A 22,383-nucleotide genomic window follows, 5' to 3' on the forward strand; every position below is an offset into this window, starting at 1 on the left:
TTTCTTTGTAAAGATTCATACTTTGTTGCTGCGGTTTGAATTTGAGTGAATATTAGTGAGTGAATCTTTATATTGCTGCACACACGTCATAGTGTCTCCTCTTCTGTGACCAGAATTCCATTGTACTAAGTGTCATGCTGTCATAGAGCACAAAGATTACTATTCTGAAATCTTGACAAAAGATAATTCATCATATCAATGTAAAGGGAGCAACATAAATTATTTACCTATTGGAGCTGCTTGGCTTGATATATAAAAACCAAAGTGACGTAAGAGCAGTCTACTGTGCTTTTTTGTTACAAGTTTTTTTGTTGTTGTTGTTTTTATATAGCAGGGAATTTGAGAGATTTAAGACTTCGGGGGTTTAGGTGTAAGATAAGAAATCTGGGACAAATATCATAAGAGCAGGAGTCAAGTTGAAGTCTTGCTTTGGTGTGACTTACAGATTTAGTAAGAAGCAGAGAGAACCAGACAGGTTGAGATAATTTTAATTTTAAAAAATACAGTTTTATGGGTTTAGTATGTGACTAATGCTTTATTTCCTGAGCGCAGTTTTCTGTTCCTGACCTCTGAGAATGTTCTGGTTTTCCAACTTTATTCCATTTTTATGCTCTTCCCCCACAACATACTCTAAACAAGGTGTTTAGAGTATGTTCCCGTAAAAAAGAATACTAAACAGGGCAAAAAGATTTATTGTGTAGCTGTTAGATTATTATGTTTCCAGTTCATATTAACTTATATTTTTAGAAAGCCTTTTTAAGATGTAGTTTAGAATAAAATTAAATAAGTGATGGCACAGGGTTTTTAGAAATTATGTATCTTTTGTATGTATAGTGTTTGAGGGGAGGTTGCTATAAAAGTTATTTTTGAAGAAATTAAATGCATTGCATAAAATAGGTTTAAAAATAAAATTTGTTGCCTTTCTTATAGTCCCTCACATTCAATTAAGTAGCTTTTCCACTTAGTTTTTGTCCCAATTTTTGTGTAGGGAAAGAAGACATAGTTCCACTCTATACTGTGCGTGTACTGTGGAATCTCTGTAACTTGGTTGCATTTTTTCCCTTTATCAGATAGCGGAAAAGTGAATGACAACTAGATGGCGCAGTTGCTACCTGATAACACAGAACGCATGGGTTTTAAAATACTTTTTTATATGATTCCCGTATTTTTAAGGTGATTCTAGTATTTTCCTTTAGTATTCTTTTTCACTAGTAGTGCTTTTTGAGAATATAAATAATGTTTTTTCAGTTAAACACTATTCTATTAGTTACCGTAGTAGTTGTTCTACATTAGTGTTGGCTTTTTATGAGCATGAAGTATATGGAATTTTAGAACACTTCTAGGAGTTTCTCATTGCACGTTTTTCCTCTTTGAACGTGGTCAGGCTCTGTAGTAATCTTGACATTGGCAGATCATTTTTCGTGACCACCTACTGCTCTTTTTGTTTCATTATGTGTGTCAGTAATACTAGCCCTTGAAATTCCACAGCTCTAATGTCAACTAACAAAACAAACAAACAAAACAAATCAGACCTTTCTTGTCTGATTTTCTTTTCTGGACTTAAGCAAGTAAGCAGTCACAATGGAATATTTGTGGAAAACATAAAGCAACAGAGAGGTACATTTAAATTTTAAACAGTATATAGACACATTTTGAATCTCATGCCTATATAGAGAGGCATTTTGAATCTCATGCCTTAATTATTTCATAGCCTCAGCTCAGCACAGTTTCATAGTCCGGTGGCTCTCCAGATAGTAAGAACAATAGAATTGTTCTGGGACAGATTTATTGTGCAGCAGACTTAGAGTAATAATTATAGAACAGAAAATCTGAAAAAAAAAATCTTTCTCTTTCATAATGCGCTATGTCAGTGTAGTTTTGTAATTATTACTATTTCTTCTTCCTAGTCCAGTGCACCGTGTGTCCTTTTCATTGATGAAATTGATGCGATCACCCCAAAAAGAGAAGTTGCTTCAAAGGACATGGAGCGGAGAATTGTTGCTCAGTTCCTAACTTGTATGGATGGTCGGTTTCAGAAACAGCTGTACTAAGCTAAACTTTGTAATTATCAGCCTCACTGTCTGCTCTAGTTCAGTAATGACTTGTGGTTACTTTTGTGGAGATAGTGGTAATAATTTTTCATATTTTGGCACAGTTTATCTGAGGATGGTGGGAAGATTCTAATAAATTTGAGGGGATGTTACTACATTATTTTCACAGTGGTCTGTACAGCATTATATAAGCCTGTCTGTTGTATAAACAGATGTAACGGGAAAATGTGTCAAATGTCAATTGAAATGCTTATTGTTGCTTGATTGTGCAAAATGCAAATTCTGGGTAGGATGAACAGCAGTTCAGTATGACTTGGTTAGTTTATCTCTGCTGTTCTGAGTATTATTGTGTGCTGCAGAAACAGAGTCACACCGATAGCAGAGCAAAGTTGAGACGGTGAGTATGAGTACTAAGTACCTTCCTTCCTTCCTTTAGACTTGAATAATGTGGCTGCCACTACTCAAGTCCTAGTTATTGGAGCAACTAACAGACCTGATTCACTGGACCCTGCACTGAGGCGAGCTGGAAGATTTGATCGAGAAATTTGTTTAGGGATCCCAGATGAAGCAGCAAGAGAAAAGTATGTGTTATAAAGTTTAATCTTCTTTTTGATTAATTAATAAATAAGAAAATAATGTGTAAGTTAACATACAAGTTAAGGAAAAGTACTTTATTATGTTTAGTCCTATTTGTGCCTGTACACACCCATGGATCAGCTCACACTGAAAAGTGCAAAAGACATTAAGTGTGCATCTGCTTCTTGTCTTGGTAGCTGTGGCTACATTTGGGGTGGTTTCCTTTCTTGTGTGCAAATCTGCTTTTAGCATTATGTTAATGGGTTTTCAAGTGCCTTAACAGTATAGATGATGGAATTAAATATATCTTTTCTGTTTTCAGGAAGATAACATGCTGGTTTTGGTGCTCCCTATGTAGCTATTAAATTAGGAACATAAGTATAGCTCATTTGTTAGTCCTCTCAAGCACATACCTTAAGCAACAGGCCTAGATTCTTCAATTCTATTCCTTGTGGAAATGCACCGGTCCAGGCATCAAGCTGAGCTGCAGTCATCCTGTTTTGTATAAATTGCTCTTTTTACTCCAAAGATCTGTGACTGTCAGACTAGATTTAAAAAAATATATATTTTTTTGCTTTTTTAAATAAAAAGGAACTGCTACTCACTTCAACAACAGCAGAAAACACAGGAAGGGAAGCGCAAAAACAGATGTGGCTTATCTTGTTACGGGAAGGAAAGAAAGGTTAAAGGATAAGTTCCTTCTAGCTCAACTAATTGTATTTCTAGATTGAAAAAGCTAACTGTTCTGCTTACAGCATTGCTCACTTTGTGTTGTTAGCACTACTGTCTGTTATTCCACCCTTTTCCCCCCACACCCCACTCTTGGCCATGCCTCCACTTTTTTTTTTTTTTTTTTTTTTTTTTTTTTCCTTTCTCCAGATCTACAACCCTGTAGTAATTATTTTCCTCTTGGTTGTGGGAAAACATGCAAGTGATGAGAGGTAGAACTAGAGATGACTGATGAGAGTTCTGATTCTATGATATTTCTTAGGCTCACATTAAAAATATGATGTTCACAGAATAGCACTGTTTCAAAGGATAGGACTTGTGAATGGGAAAGCCATCACAGTGTGCGGGGATTGCCCATAAGTTAGAGCGTAGTCACATTTGTTCATATTGTTTTGTACAATTGTTTGTATTTTTGTTCCTGGAGGTGTAGGCTTACAGGAACTGTTGATTTTATTTTCTTTTTTAAATTATCCCCTCCACCATGCTCTTCTGTTTTGTTTTGGGTTTGGAGTGGTTTTTGCTGGGGACGTTTGTTCTTTTTTTTTTTTTTTTTTTTTTTTTTTTTTTTTTTTGAAATAAAAGGGTCACATAGAAACAGAAGTCCTTATAGCATGCTGATTTACCACATAATGAATCAGTCTTGCTGAAGGCATGATTTGAACTGCTTAGCTGTGGTTCTACACCCTTAGGGGGATGGAGTGGGATGAGGAGGTGTACCTAGAGATCTTGCTATACTTGTAGTGTTTTCTTGTGCGTGTATGAAGTATATGAAGGAAAATAATATATATAGGACACAGATTCAGAATAAGCCATTTACAGTTCTTAACTTTTTACACTTTGAGTCACTTGATTAGATACAGCTGTTGTCAGACAGGTTGAAAAATTCTTGAGAACCAAGCTAATACCACTTATAAAGATTTAAATGAGAGATGATGGAACTTGCTAGTGGGGGAGGTAAACAGATGAAACTTATTATTTCAGAATTTTGAATAGTTTAATAACTCATTTCATAACTTTTCTGTAGGTACATTACTTGATTTGGAAATAAACTAGTTTTCATTGGAACTAGGAAGTATGTTAATGATCATCATCTTTGGTTTGTGCTGTCTTTTTAAAATATTTTCCCAATAAGGTGATGTTTTTCTTGTTTAAACAAGTTGATTTGATACCTCAGAGTTCTTCATCACCAGTATTTGTGTGGTGGCATTGGCTTTTGTCTTTTTTTTTTGACTATTCATGTAGTTTTCAGTTGTCCTTGGCCTACAGGAACAGCAGGAAGTCTTGGTGGACCTTGAAGGGGTATTTTAAAGCTTCAGCCTTGATACAGAGTGAAAAAACTCCCACTATAAAAATATAAAGTGTAAGGCATAAGCACTTCACTATCAGCTTCAGAGAGCTGTTTTGTATCAGTGGTGGAACAGCATAGGCAGGTGTAACTTTAGCTTTCAAGTGAGGATGAGGTAACACATGAGGTGTACACATAAGCTGAAAACTTTACTGGGGACGTAGGAAATATCTGCAGTTGTATGTGACTGACAATGGTAGGGGAAAGATACTGAAAATTAAAAGACAGCGCTCCTCACACATTCTGATTTTGTTTCCTTCTTGCAGAGTAGTTTGTTGTGGATGTTCTTCAATAAATAAATAAAAGTGGGATGGAACAGACAATACAAACTAAGGTGGTTAGGAATACAGGATGAAATATCCCAATGGATAACTTGTGTGCATCTCTGATACAGTCTGAGATCTACTCTGTCAATTTAAAATCACAAACTAAGGTTTAAAGCATCTATAATATTTAGATTCAGCAAAACTAGCTTTTACCCACTGATTGACATTGCTCGGTTGATGTTCTTGGGTTTTGTTTAAGAACTGAAAGGAAATATATAGCATAGTTTTGTGGGTTTCAGTCTTGGTTACTCCCTAGTTGAGTGAAAACTGTTCCCACAGTACTACTTCAGTTCACGTGGACTGAAAGAGACCTTAAATCAGTGCTGTTTGTTTTCATATGAAAATAAAAAAACCACAGCTTCATCTTTATTTTATTGTTCTTTTTTCTCCCTATTTGATTAGAATTCTTCGGACTTTGTGTCGAAAACTTAAACTCCCAGAGTCCTTTGAATTTCATCATTTAGCACGGCTCACTCCGGGTTATGTCGGTGCTGATCTGATGGCACTTTGTCGTGAGGCAGCTATGTGCACAGTGAACAGGATCCTGATAAAATCTGAGGAGCAGAAAAGCAAACATATACACGCTGGAGGAAACACAGCTGAAGAAAGCATGGGAATAGGAACAGACGTCCTGGTGGAGGAGGATACCAAGCAACCAGAACTTCCTCCTAAGGTATTTGTTCCTTGAAGCATGTGCCTCTAATATCTTAAGAATTGAGCCATTTTATAGTTGTGAAAGTCATTGCTCATAAATCTTTAAACATCTGTGGCCAACTTAATAATAAATTTAGATTTAGAAATATCACCTCCTAAGCCAGAAGCTTAACTTCTAATGACCCATATAATAGGTCTGAATAAGTGTCTCCCAAACCCGCATCTTCTAAAAATAGTATTAATATTTTACATGAGGTGTCTTATTTTCCTTGGATTTTTCGTCATTGTTGTTTGTGTTGTATTGTTTTGTTTTCTAGCAGACCAGATGTTAAAATAGTGGCTATATCTCTTTTCAAAAGTGTATTGACTGCAAGAGAATCATAAAACTACCAGACTTCCACTGAGTTTTTACCAAGCTGTTTGCTGTGCCCTTAGTGAAATATCTATTGTGATGCCTGGGGCTCTTCCCTGACCTGGTGTAGTTACAGTTAGCCAAAGTCTAGCAGTATTTATGCAGTCTACGTTTTACATCTAGCTATGTGATTACCTGGGGCAAATTGCACGTGGTGTCTAGTGCCTATAGCAAATTTGAGGAAGAGTGTTTTCTACTATCCAGTAGAAAAGGTTGGTTAGCAATGCGACTTAAGCTGCAGAGAAGGTATCTGCTAATGTGCAATACAGATGGAATTCTGCTGCAGAAAATAGCATTTCCAGTGCCAGAATTATTCTGTGGTCCAAGTAATGTGCTGTGGTCAGTGAAGCAGAACATCTTCATATAGAAATTCTTGGTCCTGCTTCTCAAAATTTTGAGTGTGTGTGTGTGTTTTCATTATGTGTAGGCTTTCTAAAGATCTGTCTGGAGAAGTAAAACGAAGTGGTTTTAAATCCACATTGTACTCAGATTCTGGTTTTAGAAGGACTGTCAAAGAAAACTCTTACTGTAATTAATAAAAAAACAGTGTAAAAAGCTGTAATAAGCCTTTGTATAAGAGTAACATAATCATACTGCATACCTCCCAGTGTTTCCTGGGGCCTGATGTAGCCAAAAGAAAGCGGGGAGGGGCAGGTAGTTGCAGCTTTTATCAACATCACCATGATCAAAGGGGTTATTGAGGATGAGGAAGTCTAATGCTAACAGAGCCGTGTTTTGATAGCTGGCAGGAGGTTGACATAGTCTAATACAGGCTATTGTCATTAAAACCATTATATTATGTTTATAATGGAAAAATAAACATACAAAACCTTTAAAAGTCATTCACACAATTCAAGTAAACAAACCCAGTGGTCTCGGCTATTTCAGAGTTTCTGTAAACGGCTCTGTTAAGAAGAGGAGGGAGGGCTTAAAAGGAATATCAGGCACCAAAACCACTTCTGTTTCTTTGTGGTCAGTTGTAGAGCTATCTTAGTTGCAACAAATAGGAGGCGATACTTTTCCCATATACTGCTGTCGGAAAAATGTGGAAACTTAACAGAGTTTTTACAAATCATCTTTTTTTCTCCCTCTGTCTTATAATGAAAATCCTGGTATAATTTTACTTATGGTGCAGTGTCAATTGGCTTTGATACAGCCTTTCCGTATTAGAATTGGGATGTATTTATGTTGTGAAGGTATAAAGTCTTTTGATCAAGTATTTTCTCAAATAGTTTCCCCAATAAGGAACTGATTGGGGAAATTGGAACGTATGTGCCTGGGGTGCTGTGGTCTGCAAGATGGGACAGTGTTGAAAAGCATTACCTTATATCTGTATTCCGTTTGCCCAAAATTTATCAGGGCCTGGTTACAAACCCAGTTCGAATCAGCCTGAGGAAATGAGTTACGACTTGAAATCAAATTATGTTAAATAAAAGTGTATAATCTAAGAATGTGTTAAGAGTAACTGAATATTCTGCAAATTGTTGAAATTGTGCTGTTCAGCAGAGTTGTTCACTTTCTCTTGAGAGCAATTTCTTATTAAAATAATACATATAATGAATAGATATTTTAGAAACTTCATCATGGAAAGAACTTTCTCCTAGTCATTGTGGGAGAAGCAGTAGGGAGAATTTGAAGACAAAAATACATGTGCTAGCTCTGTTTCTGTAGTATCTAAATCAAGGTTGTAGTCCATCAGACTTTCACAAGTGTTAAATGTACATAGTGCTTTCCTGGAACATTTTTATCATTAATGTTAATGTTTAATGTTATTTTGCATATTTTGTGTGTATTGTACATAATAATTTATTTTATAGTAATTAATATTACAGTTGAAGAAAGTATTGCTTTGAAAAAGCCCTTTAAAAAAAGGGTTCTTAAAATCTAATCCAGTGCCTAATCTTTTTCTCTGTTTCTGTGTACCCTAAGGATGAATTGCACAGACTTCTGGATTTGCTGAAGAAGCAAGACCCTTTGCCTGAGGAACAGCTGCAGAAGCTGTGCATTGAGATGAATGATTTTATTGTTGCACTGTCATCAGTGCAACCCTCTGCCAAGAGAGAAGGCTTTGTCACAATTCCTGATGTGACATGGGCAGATATCGGAGCCCTGGAGGATGTTCGGGAGGAGCTGACTATGGCAATATTGGTATGTCTTAACCTTACTTTCAAAGATTTTTTGCACTTCCCCCTATGCAGGAAATAAAACTATGCTTGTTTGGTTTTTAATATTTATTTAAGGTATAATGTGCTGCCCATGAGTTCTAATGTTCTACAAACCAGAAATTTTGCAACATCTTAATTTAAAATAGTCAGACTTCTGTAATTTGCTTTCAAATGTCTTACAAGTCTGGTGCATGTATTTAACATTTCACTTACTGAAAACTGAAAGCATGAATACAATATGTTCATTCTTGCTGAATCTTAAGTATTCTAAAAGTTTTGTACCGATAACCTTAGTTATGCAACTGCCACACGAAGAACTGGAGACTACTTAGCTGGAAGGTTAGCAGAAGGAAGTCAGAGGAATACTTAACACTAACACCTTAAGATGAGAACTTAGGTAAATAAAATCTTTGCCTCTGAATAATGATACTTCTCCCATTTTGGGGTACTTATCAGTGCGAGCTAATAAGATGCTGATCGACTATTTATCGACTATTTATTCTTTAAGCCTATAAAGAATTGGAATAAAGTACTTGCTTATGAATGATTTTTCATCCAACTGTAACTGAAATGAAAAGTTTAATGTTAGCTTTTTGTCACAGATAACTATGACAATTTCTTTTATAGGCACCTGTGCGAAACCCAGAGCAGTTTAAAGCTCTGGGCCTGACTACTCCAGCTGGTGTCCTGCTTGCAGGGCCTCCTGGGTGCGGCAAAACACTGTTAGCTAAGGTAATGCATTTTGTAAACATGTTTAAAAATACTGGAAAACCTTTTTGAAGTGGGTGTTTTTGTAGGAATGACTGAGTCTGTATGATACTGCCAGAAGTTGATGTTTTGCACCACTTCTCATCAGAAAATTAAATTTGGGCCTCTGTGCTAAAATTACTTGATTTTTCTTGTCATGAAGTTACAATTTTCCTTGAATTGAGAGGGAGTTACTGCAAAGCTTGAAGGAATGAAGTTGGTTAAGAACAAAGTAGCAAAGATGGGGAGAAACTCTGTTAGATAACAACTTCTATGGAATATTTCACTGTAAATAAATTATATATTTGGAAGTAGTCTACACTATTATATTTATGTATTTTTATTTATTATATTTACCTTACTGCAAATACTTCTGTTTTCCTTCTCGAGCATTTCAGTTCTTATGGCCTCCCCATGTAAATGCAGATAATCATGCAAATGTCCAGGTTGTCACTCGTCTTTGTCTTCAAGTGCTCTTATGTAGTTGAGTATCTCTTTAACTCCAACTAATTATTAAGAATTCTTCAGCTAATATGGGAGAGGGAAGTGGGGTGTGAATCTGGAACACTGTCTCATTAAACACAGAGAACACCTGGCTAAATTCCCCACCCCCCTCCCACTCTTAATTGCATATAATTATACTTTGTTCTGTTTTCTATATTTTACAAACAGTTGATAACTGTGCTCCTGCCCTTAAGTTTGTTTATTACTCCATGGACAGAACAAAAGAAAACATGAAAAATATATGTTTTATATATACATCTGTATTTTCCTTTTTGATAGGCTGTGGCAAATGAGTCTGGACTGAACTTCATATCTGTGAAAGGTCCTGAACTACTAAATATGGTATGCACTAACTTTTTGTTATTTATGGAATCCTTGTCTATAGCATGGGGCAAGCAAAATTCCTGATAATTACACAACTGATACTGGTGCAGTTGAAGTTGCCTCATTTAAACTCTGCTTAAAGTTTTTAGCAGTGGAGTTGTTCACGTGAAATGGAAAAAGCTATCTGGGTAGTTCAAGTATATACCTTGGTTTAAATTACCTAGCAGATGGGGCCTTCTTGACTGAAGTAGGATTTCTAAATGACCAACTACATACATCATTGCTTTTATGTAGATTAGGAAGAAGAACAAAGATTCCAATCTACAGTGAGAGAACATGGTGATCAGTAACTGCAAATCGGCAGCTTTCACTAAGCAAAATAAACTTTTCAACTTTCAAGTTTGGAAATATGTTCTGCCAGTCATTTTAGCTTCTTAATGGACGTTTGAAATCTTGGAAAGCCATGTGGTTTTTCAGTTGATCAAAGTGATTTTTTTTTTAAAAAGATTTTAAAGTGTTAACGGATAAAAGTGTTTTAGTCTGAGTTTTTGAAGCACTGGACTTAGAAGTGTTGCGATACAACTTCAGTCCCATATAACATAGGGACCTCTAACATATAACATGTTAGAGTTAAGAGAATGTGTTGAGCTGGGCAAGACAGCTGCAGCCCACATCTCGGAAGACCATGGCAGTTACCCGTTTATCAATAAAGTGGAATCTTTGCCCAAACGTTTTTTTTTATGTGTACTTCAAGTACTGATACAGGCAGGAAATAAACTCTTAAGTTAATGAGGAGCCCTGCTTCCTTCTAGAGTAAGGAGAGAATGTCTGGCTGTGATTCAGAGACTATGTTAAGACATAAATTGTATCAAAACATGTTTGTTTGGAAAAAATGACGTGTTTGAATTTACAAATTGGCAACCCCCACGCCTGCAATTTGCCATTCAAAGTGAAATCCTGGCTTACTTTTTGGTTCCCTACCACTAACCCTGCTGTCTTCAGGCAACACTATATGAACTTCATGTGTTTATTGTGTTCATATTGCTCACTGGGTTTGTTTACGAACAGCTGAAGAACAACAGGGTCCTTAATGAAATTTGTATTTGTTAATGCTCATCAGCACAAGGATGGCAAGTTAGATTTATTCTCCAGAAAGTAGGACTTCTGTTAAAGTGTAAACTGTCCAAAGTGAGCTAGTGACAACTAGTTCCCATGTAAATCTTGGTCAGTCAGGAAATAGAGAAACAGACTGTTGTCAGAAGAAAACTGGTTATCAGGTTGCACTTCTCCCTTGCAAAGCACATCAAATAGTGTTGGAAGATGTGATTCTTTATTTTTCAAGCAAAATCTTCGTGTCTTAACATTGTTTCACCGTGAGTTGTCATTTGTTTTAGTATGTTGGTGAAAGTGAACGTGCTGTACGTCAGGTATTCCAGCGTGCCAGGAATTCAGCCCCGTGTGTTATATTTTTTGATGAAGTTGATGCTTTGTGCCCTCGGAGGTCTGACCATGAAGTGAGTCTGTCTTAAAATATCTCTGTAAATAGATTATCTCAGTTGCAGCTTTTGTGGCAATGTCCTAGCAACAGAAATACCTGGAAGGGTACTACATTCAGTGTCTCACAAGAAAAACAATCCAATAGGTTTTCTCATATTTGAGGAAAAACTTGTTTGTGAAATTCTATAAAGCTTAATACTTTTTTTAGTATGCATATATAGAAAAAAATATCTTCAGAATGTGTGTATTTCCACCAATGGCTGTGTAGAGCCATAGGAAAAGATGGAGTGCAGTTTAATATCATGTTTAATTTATGACCAAATCCTGACAGCTGTATGCAGCTGTAATGCTTGCACGAAGTATGTATTTAGTTGAACAACATGAACTGTGTCATGAAAATATTTGAGGCAGGAGCATAAGTGGAACGCGTTAGATTTCAAAGCTATTCCACTTGTGAAGTTTTCTCTGTCTTGATTTTTTTTTTTTTTTTTTTGGTCATTGTTGTTTTGGAGTAGGAGCTACCTACACCTAGGATTAACTTCTACACTGGGGGCGGTGGTGTTAGTGCAAACTGTCAGTGTGTTGAAAGGAAAGCTGCTCTGTCTTTTATGCAAAGGAAGTGCATCTTTTTTTATGGTACTGTACGGGTATATGTATGTCGATGGCTGAAAGAAAAGATGCTCTTTTTTCAACAGACAAGTTGCATACAGTACTGTTCAGATATTGCCATCAATGACTTTAGCAGAAGGACTGTTGTAGTTCCAGTTCACAGGAGAGAGGAAGTTTGATCAGCTGTTTCTGAATGGTACCTTTTCTTCTGAATTTGCATGCCATCTCCCATGAAAGATAGCCAAGCTGAAAAATTCAGACTTGGCTTCTTGAATGTCATGAAGTGGTGGTACCCAAAGAGCCATAAAAGAAGGTGTCCAGTACTAGGCAGCACAGTAGGCATAGATGGTAGCTAAGGAGGGGGAACAAGTGTGCTTTGCCCTCACTATATTTCACTTCTGTGGAGGCAACAGCAGGCAGCAACTTGGTGCCTAGAAGCGCATCCCTGCTCTTCGCAGCCTCCTTCAACCATGTAGAGGTAGTGTCTGTGCAGGAGACCGGTGACTTTAGTACTTAGGCTGTGATACTGATGACAATCCTTGGGATTCATAATTGAAACTCAGGGGTGCTTGATGTTTCCATTGGCTTCTTGAGACCTATGTGCAGTTTCACCACACATAAATCCACCTATGGATAATTATAATATTTTTGTATGTTTAAAAGAACACAGTTACACTTAGAACAACATTCTTCAGAATCGTCAAGCAGTTTTACTGCATAATTGAACTTGTTCTCCAGCTCCCTGTGCTTTCTCTCTCTGTCTCCCCAGCTCTAGAAAGAAATTCAGATTAAGCTATTGAGTTTGGTTATGGGAAGTCACTACTATGGTGTTAACTTTCAGAGGTTTAAATATTTGGAGTGTATTGGTTTTGTGTTTTTCTTTTTCCTCCCCAAAACCAGAATATTGAGAAGTTTGGGGTTTTATTGTTGAGGTAGATGTGAGAACGATTAGTATAAACATCTATATGTACTTCAAGTGACTGCTTCATTTTTAATGTGAAGTAAAAGGTTTGCCACATGTTAAAATGTGTGGCAGGTGTATAGGTAGCATGAATTTGCAGAGGAAAAATGCTAAGAACACGATAGTAGAAATCCAGAATGCAACTACATTGAAAGTGTGAAAAAGAAACTTTTTATTTGAATAGCATGTGAGGGCAGGGAGCTAGTAGAACTTTTGTTTCTTTTACTTTGAAATATTCTCATTCCCACTGTTTCCTCAATTTTGTTGACAAATTTCTCCTTTTAAAGTCAGGAGCCAGTGTCCGAGTAGTTAACCAGTTACTTACGGAGATGGATGGTCTGGAGAATCGTCAGCAGGTTTTCATTATGGCTGCCACAAACAGGCCAGGTAAGGACCCAAAAATCATAAACAAGAGAAATCAGTTGTCCTTGGTTCTCTTCTAATTAAATCATGTGTTCTTACATATTTGAATTGTATAACTAACCTTGTTTTGTACTTAAAATTACAGTGTCTCCTCAAATCCAAACCTTTTGTGATCAATTAATCTATTCCATATTCTTGTGACAGTGTGAGATGAAGCAACCTCTTTAAAATGTGTCTTAATTAGCACCTGATACCATTGCTGTAAAATGCTTTGAAAGGCCTTTGACGTAATTGGACTTTGGATTATCTCCTTGGAACATAAAAGAACAAAAGGGAACTAAAACATAATTTTTTTTATTTTTTTTTTTTTTGTTGCTTCCATTGATTTTTCTGTTCAAAGCAACCTTATAGTTTACCGCTATTTTTAATTCTTTTTTCCTTGAGGCACCTATCTCATGTTAAATCATTTTTCCATTTGCTTATCTTTTGCTTCCTGGGCTTCATGTTCCGAACTCACTCCCTCAGCCTGAACTTACTCTGCTGTTCCCTCATGTTCTGCCAAGCTTTGACAGTGACAGCTGTCTCTGCTCCCTCACCGGCTCTTCAATTTTTAGTAGCTTTTGCAATTCCTGCAGCATCTTCTCAGTTAATAAGCTAAGCACTGACATCTACTTTACAAACATCATGTGTTTTATAACCAACTTTTTGCCTCTTTTTTTGTATTGTGGAGAAGTCTTGTGTTTTACAGACAGCAAGAAACTTGCCTTTTCCTGAATTTGAACTCCATCTAGGTGCTGAGAGTTAGAAGTAAAGGAATTTGCTGTTGGTAGAGAAAAAAAATATATGCATGAAGATGTTGCACTTTCTGGGTTATGAACTTTTTTCTGAATATCGCATGTATTTGGCAAGTTACTGGTAATGACAAGACAAGTTAGTTGTTTCATACATGCCTGTATTAAGTAAGATGTAGAATTCTGATGACAAGTGGCTTAACAGGGAAAAACAGTAGCATAGCTACTTTCAATATAAATTGGAAGATAAGAAAGTTAAAATACTTGACAGATTGCTTGTGTCCTATAGATCAATGAAAATTTCGTCTGGAATCACCTAAAATAGGCAACCATGAAGTGGTTTTGGTTTACAATGGTTAAAAAATTCAAAAAATTTGAGGAAAATTTTCCTCTTTCTTGAATTTTTTGCACTATGACAGACTATCAAACCTTCGACATGGTGAAGTATGAGCAGTAGATGCTTAAATCTAAATCTACTTGTAGAAATTCATTGATTTAAAGTGGTAAGGTTTCTTGGCATGAGCTTAATGATTATGACCTATCTAATCCAATGTAGAAAAGAGAATAAGGTTATACAATGTAGCACATCTATATATAGATACAGTTGGATGTACCAAGGGTGTTAGTACTGGTGTCATCAACTTGCCTTAGGAAAGAGATCTCTCACTAAAGTAATTATGCTAGTGCAAGTATTTATATCAAGCAGCCTTATTGGTCAGTGTTTCTCAAGGGCTTCATATCTAATTGCTGATGACAGTATACTCTGTCATTATCTCTGACTGGTAGCTTGGGGTGTGAATTCCAACACTTTGGAAGTTGAGGAAATATCCGTCTTGACTTCTTGCAGTGCCACCTCAGGTGTACCACAGGTATACATGGGGCGAGTATTTTTTGGGCCAGTGTGTGTACATGGCCCTGTTCTGAGCTAATGACTCCTTTCCCAGAGGCAGCTGACTGGGAATAGTTTCATAGCTTTACAAGGGCCGGTTTAGAGTAAATGTTGCTCAGATGTTAATTTCAAGATATGAATACTTGTGCGTGGCAGGTTTCTCCTAATTCCCAGCTTTGCTGGGTTTAGGTTTACACTGATTTAGTACTTGCTTATGGGTCTCATTTTTATGCAGTGTGAAGTAGTCATCTGTGCAATTCTTAATCCATCCCTTTATAAGCCTCATACTGGAGGCAGTTTTACCATTATGTTGGTATAAAGTACCTCTGTGTTTGGGGATTATTTTTTTTTGTTTGTTTTAAAAAGTCACTGTTGTCTTGTTCAGCTGCAGTGCTAGATGTACTGTTTTATTATACCAGAATAGTTTAAATTACAAAACTTTCCTAAGTAATGAGGGTTGAACTAATATTTGAAGGAAGCTGTGAAATTTGTTAGGCATGAACTCAGCGGTGTATTACCAGCCAGTGGCATTGATGAAAAAAGTGAATTTGAGGTAAAAATGCCAAACGTAAAGAAAAGGCAAAGGCAGGGATAACAACTACCATCTTCAAATTGAAGGGTATAAATATGTCTGCAAATTTTGTAAATGGAAGTGATGGGTTCACCCTGGCTGGATGCCAGGTGCCCACCAAAGCCACTCTGTCACTCCTCTCCTCAGCTGGATAGGAGTTTCTATATTTTCTATATATTGTGCCAAAACAAAAGTCTTCTGTCATAAATATATTATTATTATTAATAAGAATAATAGTACTAGCAGTAGGGTGGCAGTAGCTTAACCAGTTTCGCCATCAAGGTATATTCCTGGCACAGTTGTTCCAGTGAGGTCTTAGCACTCGTGACAAGGTTTTATTGTGAAATGGTGGTGGTTTATATACCCCATTGCCAAAAACTACCAAATTCTTTTTTTGTAATAGCCTTTAAGCACTTGGAACACTCTAATTTCCTTTTTGCCAAAAGGGCAGGCACAATAGATTGGTTCTTTTGTTTATCACGTACAATATGCAAGTGGTAATTCTTACTCTGTCAGTGCTGAAGTAAGCCTTTGATCTGTCCTTAAAAGGAGGGTATTTTAAGGTTTTTTTGTGCTTACTCAATGACTTTGAAAGTCCTCTGTAGGTCTTTCTTGACTAGTGCTAAATTAGCAGGGATCCAGTATTCCCAGCTCAGTTTCTTTCCACCTAAATGCAGAAGTAATTTCAAACTTTGTCTGAAGAGGATTAAACTTTTAAAGCACTCAATGTCATTAAAAAGAGAGAGAGGGGAAAAAAAAAAAGAGGCAGAAATGTCATGTCCTGTTAGAAACTTTATGGATCAGAATAATTGTATTTGTTTTCAGTCTACTTCTTTCCCAAAATCCAAGGCTAAATACTTAAAAACCATCAAGCACTACTGTTAACTAAGGTCTATAATTTCCCACAATTTTCTAGTTACCAGTGTGAGTTTCAGTATTGGATATTGCTACTTTCTGCTCTTTTCTTACTTCCCCAGGCTTTGAACATTTATAAACTCTTTAGAGAAATGCTGACCAAGGCATCAGCAGCATTTATGGTGGGATCCAAGGAACTGTATGTAACCTGAGGAAGCAGACCAGAAATCAGTGAAACACTGCAAACTGATAGTGATTTAAGCTTGACATAAATTGTGATGATATCTTTGCTTTCATTTATGGTCTTTTTCTCTAGCTTTTTAAAATTAAGTTTTGCAAAATTCCCCTGTTCTGTTTTTCTGAGTTCTCTTTCTCTTTAGCAAGTTTATATTAATTTTCTAGAGCTATTCACCTGAACCACATGTTTTGAAACACCATAAAAAAATAATCTTCAGTCTCTGACAATAGTTACAGTTTTGGTTTGGGTATTTTGTTTGTTATGTTTATACCTGTTTATACATGTTGCTGAATTAAAGGCAAGATAAGATCTAAGAAAAGCAGCTAATACGTTAAGGCATCAAACAGTTTCTTTCATGATAGTTCTAATTCACACAAATTGTATTTCTGCATTTCACCAGCCCTTGAATGTTACGTATCTTTCACAGAAACTTTAGTGGAGTTCGCTTGTTGCGTAGGAGCAAAGTTGTTAACTGCAGTGTTCATCTGGAGTCTCAGAAAACCTTTTAGGGCTCCTAAAATTTTGCAATAGTTTGGAGAGCAGTGTAGCAAACTGAAATACTACATGATTCTCTAGAGGCTAGTGCCTGTTTTAACCTTTAAAAACAAAGCAAGGAACGGATGTACTCTAAATGTCATCTTATGTGATTTTGCCAAATTATCTGGAAAACGGTACTGCTGTCTTCTAAAAATGTAGTCAACACCATTGATTACATCAGAAAACCAAGACAGGAAATTATTAATTAGATTTCTCTTAATAGAAGTATATTCTCTCTGTGAGACAGCTGCTTGGAAAAGAAGTGGTGTGTGTGTTACCACGTTTCCATGTTTCACTTTCAAACTTGAGAGATAATAATAGGCTTTGAAAGAGGTATCTATGATGACTACCTTGATTTCATTAAAATGTTAAATGTATCTAAAATTAGTTGACTCTCTTTTGTTTAGATAAGTTTCAAGATAATAGATAGGGAGAGAACATTATGATTTATCAGGATGGAATGCTTTGAAATTCCTGAAAGGGGGACATTATTCAATTCTTTAAACAGATATGAAGTGCATCCAATGAGTGAGTTTGACCAATGAGTAAATACTGATCTTCTGTGTTACATGACTTGAATTTTCAAGAACTTTAGGCCCAGGTCTGAACCAGCAGAGTGAAGTGAATTGACTCATTGGGAGATGGGGAGCGTAGATCCGTGTTTTAAACTTTCGTATGGTCTTGTTGTAAACTACCATTACTGCAGCTTATTGAGTTAGTATGAGTTGTGGTAACTCTTTGAATGCGGGCAATTTAATAATTTAAGTACAAATGGATGACTGCATCTTTAGACTGTATCGCTAACTTTGTATTGTTGGACAAAGAGCATGGCAAGTGCCATGTTCTCAGCATGCAAAATGGAAACAGCATTTTCCATATGTTTAAAGAGTTTTTGGAACTTTGGAATGGGGAAGTTACAAGTGCACAGTGTTGTAATGCAATCCTTATTGAGATTTGTTTTGATGTTTGTAATTGATCTGTTGAGTGAACTTTGTCATCTCATTTTAATAATGTGGCAAGACTTCTGTACACCGAGACACAAAAACAGGAAAGTGCACTTGTGCCAAAAGCAAGACCAAGTATTATACAGCACTCACGTGTAAGAAGGATGTTTTTGTTTGGGCCTGCCATGGCAGGCATTCTGTTTAACCCTTGTTTCATCTAGTCTGGATATTAAATTAATACATCAAGTATTTTCAAGTATTTTTTTTCTTAAGAGATTCTTGTCACATCTACAGTAGCTGATTTTTGCCTGCATAGGTGCCTCTGGCCATGACTGTCATATCTTGGGGGGGAAAAAAATGTTTTTGTCCAAGAAAAAGGTGGCGGAGCAATTCCTAATGTATGCATCTCATTCTAATTTTTATCCTTTAAGCATAGGTGAGACAGGAAGTTGAACAAAACTATGCACATCTTTCTTTAAAAAGTTAATCAGGACTACATTGTGGTAGGATCAGGTAGTTGGAATCTTGACAGAGTTAAGCAATTTTTTTCATTTGCAAAAAAGGTACAGCTGTGCTTCCATGCTACTGTTTTGGGGTTTGGGTGGTGGAATTTTTGTTTTGTTGCGGTTTTGTTTGGTTTTTTTTTTCTTTTAAACATCTGTACAGTAAGGAATAACAGCTTAAATTTTCCCAATTCTTCACCTTTAATATACATGAATGCTTGTAGTTAGTCTGTTGGCTACATTTTGTCAAGAGGATGTAACAATCGTAAGGGTGTTGGCAGCTTCATTTGGAGTACTTGATAGTTTGCAGCGTAAGACTTAGGTGTAACTTTCAGCTGTTACTTTTGGAAGAGGTTCTTGCCATAGCTACCTAACACATCTCTATAACTTACAGACTTCAAAAAAGTCCGTTATACTAAAAATACAGTTTTCTTTGTATATTCCATGGATGCTTTTGTGACTTTGCTGTTTGCATTACTGTAGTATGTAGGATATAAACAAGGAGCTCCTGGACAAGCTCAAAAGCATAAAGGAGGCCTACAGAGGGTGGAAGTAAGGACAGGTAGACTGGGAAGAATACAGAGAAACTGTCTGAGTGGCCAGGAACCAGATTAGGCAAGGTAAAGCCCAGCTAGAATTAAATCTGGCCAGAGACATCACGGACAACAGGAAAAACTTCTGTAAGTATGTCAAGAGGTAAAGGCCTAGGGAAGATGTGGGCCCTCTCCAGAAGGAAACAGGAGGCCTGGCCACCCTGGATATGGAGAAAGCTGAGGTACTGAATAACTTTTTCGCCTTAGTCCTCATCAGCAAGGGCTCTGACCACACTGCCAGAGTTGCAGATGGCAAAAGCAGGGGCTACGAGAATGACAAACCATCCACTAAAGAGAAGATCAGGTTTGAGACCATCTAAGGAACCTGAAGGTACATAGGTCCATGGGACCTGATGAAATCCATCCACAGGTCCTGAGGGAGCTTGCGGATGAAGTTGCTGAGCCACTTTCCATTATATTTGAAAAGTCGTGGCAGTCTGGTGAAGTTCCCACTGACTGGAAAAGGGGAAATGTAACCCCCCTTTTCAAAAAGGGAAAAAAGGAAGACCCAAGGAACTACAGGCCAGTCAGTCTCACCTCTGTGCCCGGCAAGGTCATCGAGCAGATCCTCCTGGAATCTCTGCTAAAGCATATGGAAAATAAGAACATGATTGATGACAGGCAACATGGCTTCACCAAGGGTAAGTCATGCCTGACAAATCTGGTGGCATTCTACCATGGTGCTACAGTGTTGGTAGATAAGGGGAGAGCAACAGATGTCATTTACCTGTACTTACGCAAAGCATTTGACACTGTCCCTCATGACATCCTGGTCTCTAAATTGGAAAGGCATGGATTTGATGGATGGACCACTCGATGGATAAGGAACTGGCTAGATGGCTGCACTCAAAGGGTTGCAGTGAATGGCTCAATGTCCAAGTGTAAACGACTGACAAGTGGCTTTTCTCAGGGGTCAGTACTGGGACCAGTGCTGTTTAACATCTTTGTCGGCAGCATGGACATTGGGATTGAGTGCACCCTCATCAAGTTTGCCAATGACACCAAGCTGTGTGGCATGGTCAATACGCCAGAAGGAAGGGATGGCATCCAGAGGGATCTGGACAGGCTTGAGAGGTGGGCCTGTGCAAACCTCATGAAGTTCAACCAGGCCAAGTGCAAGGTCATGTTCCTGGGTCACAGCAATCCCAAGCACAAATACAGGCTGGGTGGAGAATGGCTTGAGAACAGCCCTGAGGAGAAGGAGTTGAGGATGTTGGTGGTTGAGAAGCTCAACATGAGCTGGCAATGTGAGCTCGCAGCCCAGAAAGCCAAGCCCATCCTGGGCTGAATCACAAGAAGCGTGGCCAGCAGGTCGAGGGAGGTGATTCTGTCCCTCTGCTCTGCTCTCATGAGACCCCACCTGGAGTACTGTGTCCAGCTTCGGAGTCCCCAACATAAGAAGGACATGGACCTGTTGGAATGGGTCCAGAGGAGGGCCATGAAGATGATCACAGGGCTGCAGCACCTCTCCTATGAAGACAGGCTGAGAGAGTTGGGGTTGTTCAGCCAGGAGAAGAGAAAGCTCCAGGGAGACCTTATAGTGGCCTTCCGGTACCTAAAGGGGGCTTATAGGAGAGATGGGGAGGGACTCTTCATGAGGGAGTGTAGCCTTAGGACGAGGGGTAATGGTTTTAAACTGAAAGAGGAGAGATTTAGATGAGCTATTAGGAAGAAATTCTTTATTGTGAGGTTGGTGAGACACTGGCACAGGTTGCCCAGAGAAGCTGTGGCTGCCCCATCCCTGGAAGTGTTCCGGGCCGGGCTGGATGGGGCTTTGAGCAGCCTGGTCTGGTGGGAGGTGTCCCTGCCCATGGCAGGGGGGTTAGAAATAGATGATCTTTAAAGTCCCTTCCAACCCAAACCATTCTATGATGTAATAAACCTAACACTGACAAGTCCACCATGAAACCATGTCCCTAAGTGACATATCTATATGTCTTTTAAATACCTCCAGGGATGGTGACTACAGAAAATTCCTTCGTGAAATAGAGCAAGTAATACCATCATCGTTTTTGGTAAATGGGGAAATGGGACATCAAGAAGCATTTAAAAACATCATCCAGGCAGTTTTTGCTGAAATACAGACAGGAATTGAGGTCTTCCCCAGATTATATGCTCTGCTTGTATCTCTTGTTATGCTAATAGTCCTTAGTATTCATATCCTGACTTACTGTTTATATCCTAACTTACCTGGAAGTTCAGTATTGAAGCTTGTGGTGCTAAAAGGCTGATAGGCATTTCTGTTACATTTAAGCTTTGAATGGTTTTCTAGAAACATTTGTGTTGATTTTTGGTTTCTTACTTCTCCACACATAATAAAATTTGGAGTCTAGTTCTTCTTGGGAAACAAATTCCGTCCTTTGCAGTTCTATTTTGTGTTTTCATGGGTTTCCTATTTTACCATTCAGAAAATTAATACATAGTAGAAATGCGAACGACCAGTAAAATTAAGTTTACATATGGGTGCTTATGATTTGCCCTGTGTACTTGTTATTCTTAATTTATCCCTGTGCCTTTCAAGTGGATTTTTAATGGTTAACTTGGGTAGAGTTCCTTCCAATATAGCAAACTGGAAGCATTTTTTTTCCCTTGATATGAATTAATGTGGAATTCCTCACTTGATCGTGCTAGGTATGACAGTAGAAGTATACACTTATACTACTGTACTGCCAAAGATAGATTTGTCTTCATTTGTGAAGAGACGAAACTGGTATTTATGAGCCATCTTTGAGCAGATGCAGCTTAACTGTACTCGGTAATGGAGGCTCCTACTCGACAGAGATTAAACTATTTCAATCAGCTGTTTTAACGCTTAGAGCTTCACATCATGGCACAAAAGATTCTTTGAATCTTGGTACAAGTATGCATGTATTCCTTCTCATGTGTGTACTGTCCTGAGGCTGTATGTTATATCTGGATAATTTTTTTCTTTTTTTTTCTTTTTTTTACCCTCCCTAAGATATAATTGACCCAGCTATCCTGCGTCCTGGTAGACTGGATAAAACGCTCTATGTGGGTTTGCCACCACCTGAAGATCGACTTGCTATTTTAAAGACCATCACCAAAGTGAGTATTTGGAAATAAATCTTTATCTCAAAGCTTGGCAGAATGATTTAAGACAAATTAAGTTTTACAGAGAGTTGCAGGATCCTGTCTCATGAAATACTTTCAGATATTACGTGAGGTCATAAAAAAAACC

The 22,383-nt window shown here is 37.6% G+C and overlaps 1 protein-coding gene across 2 annotated transcripts in view; it reads left to right on the plus strand.

The window, feature by feature from the left end:
* The window catches only part of NVL (nuclear VCP like), a 44,617-nt gene that overhangs the window by 9,175 nt on the left and 13,059 nt on the right, over positions 1 to 22,383 (plus strand). For both annotated transcript variants that reach the window (XM_074579029.1, XM_074579030.1), the window contains 9 exons: positions 1,908 to 2,025; positions 2,488 to 2,632; positions 5,430 to 5,700; positions 8,023 to 8,241; positions 8,886 to 8,990; positions 9,789 to 9,851; positions 11,228 to 11,347; positions 13,188 to 13,287; positions 22,144 to 22,250. In XM_074579029.1, the coding sequence (XP_074435130.1) occupies positions 1,908 to 2,025; positions 2,488 to 2,632; positions 5,430 to 5,700; positions 8,023 to 8,241; positions 8,886 to 8,990; positions 9,789 to 9,851; positions 11,228 to 11,347; positions 13,188 to 13,287; positions 22,144 to 22,250 (1,248 nt within the window). The remainder of the gene's footprint in view (positions 1 to 1,907; positions 2,026 to 2,487; positions 2,633 to 5,429; positions 5,701 to 8,022; positions 8,242 to 8,885; positions 8,991 to 9,788; positions 9,852 to 11,227; positions 11,348 to 13,187; positions 13,288 to 22,143; positions 22,251 to 22,383) is intronic.

This window comes from Larus michahellis, chromosome 3, assembly GCF_964199755.1.
Source record: "Larus michahellis chromosome 3, bLarMic1.1, whole genome shotgun sequence".
In the NCBI taxonomy this organism is placed as follows: domain Eukaryota; kingdom Metazoa; phylum Chordata; class Aves; order Charadriiformes; family Laridae; genus Larus; species Larus michahellis.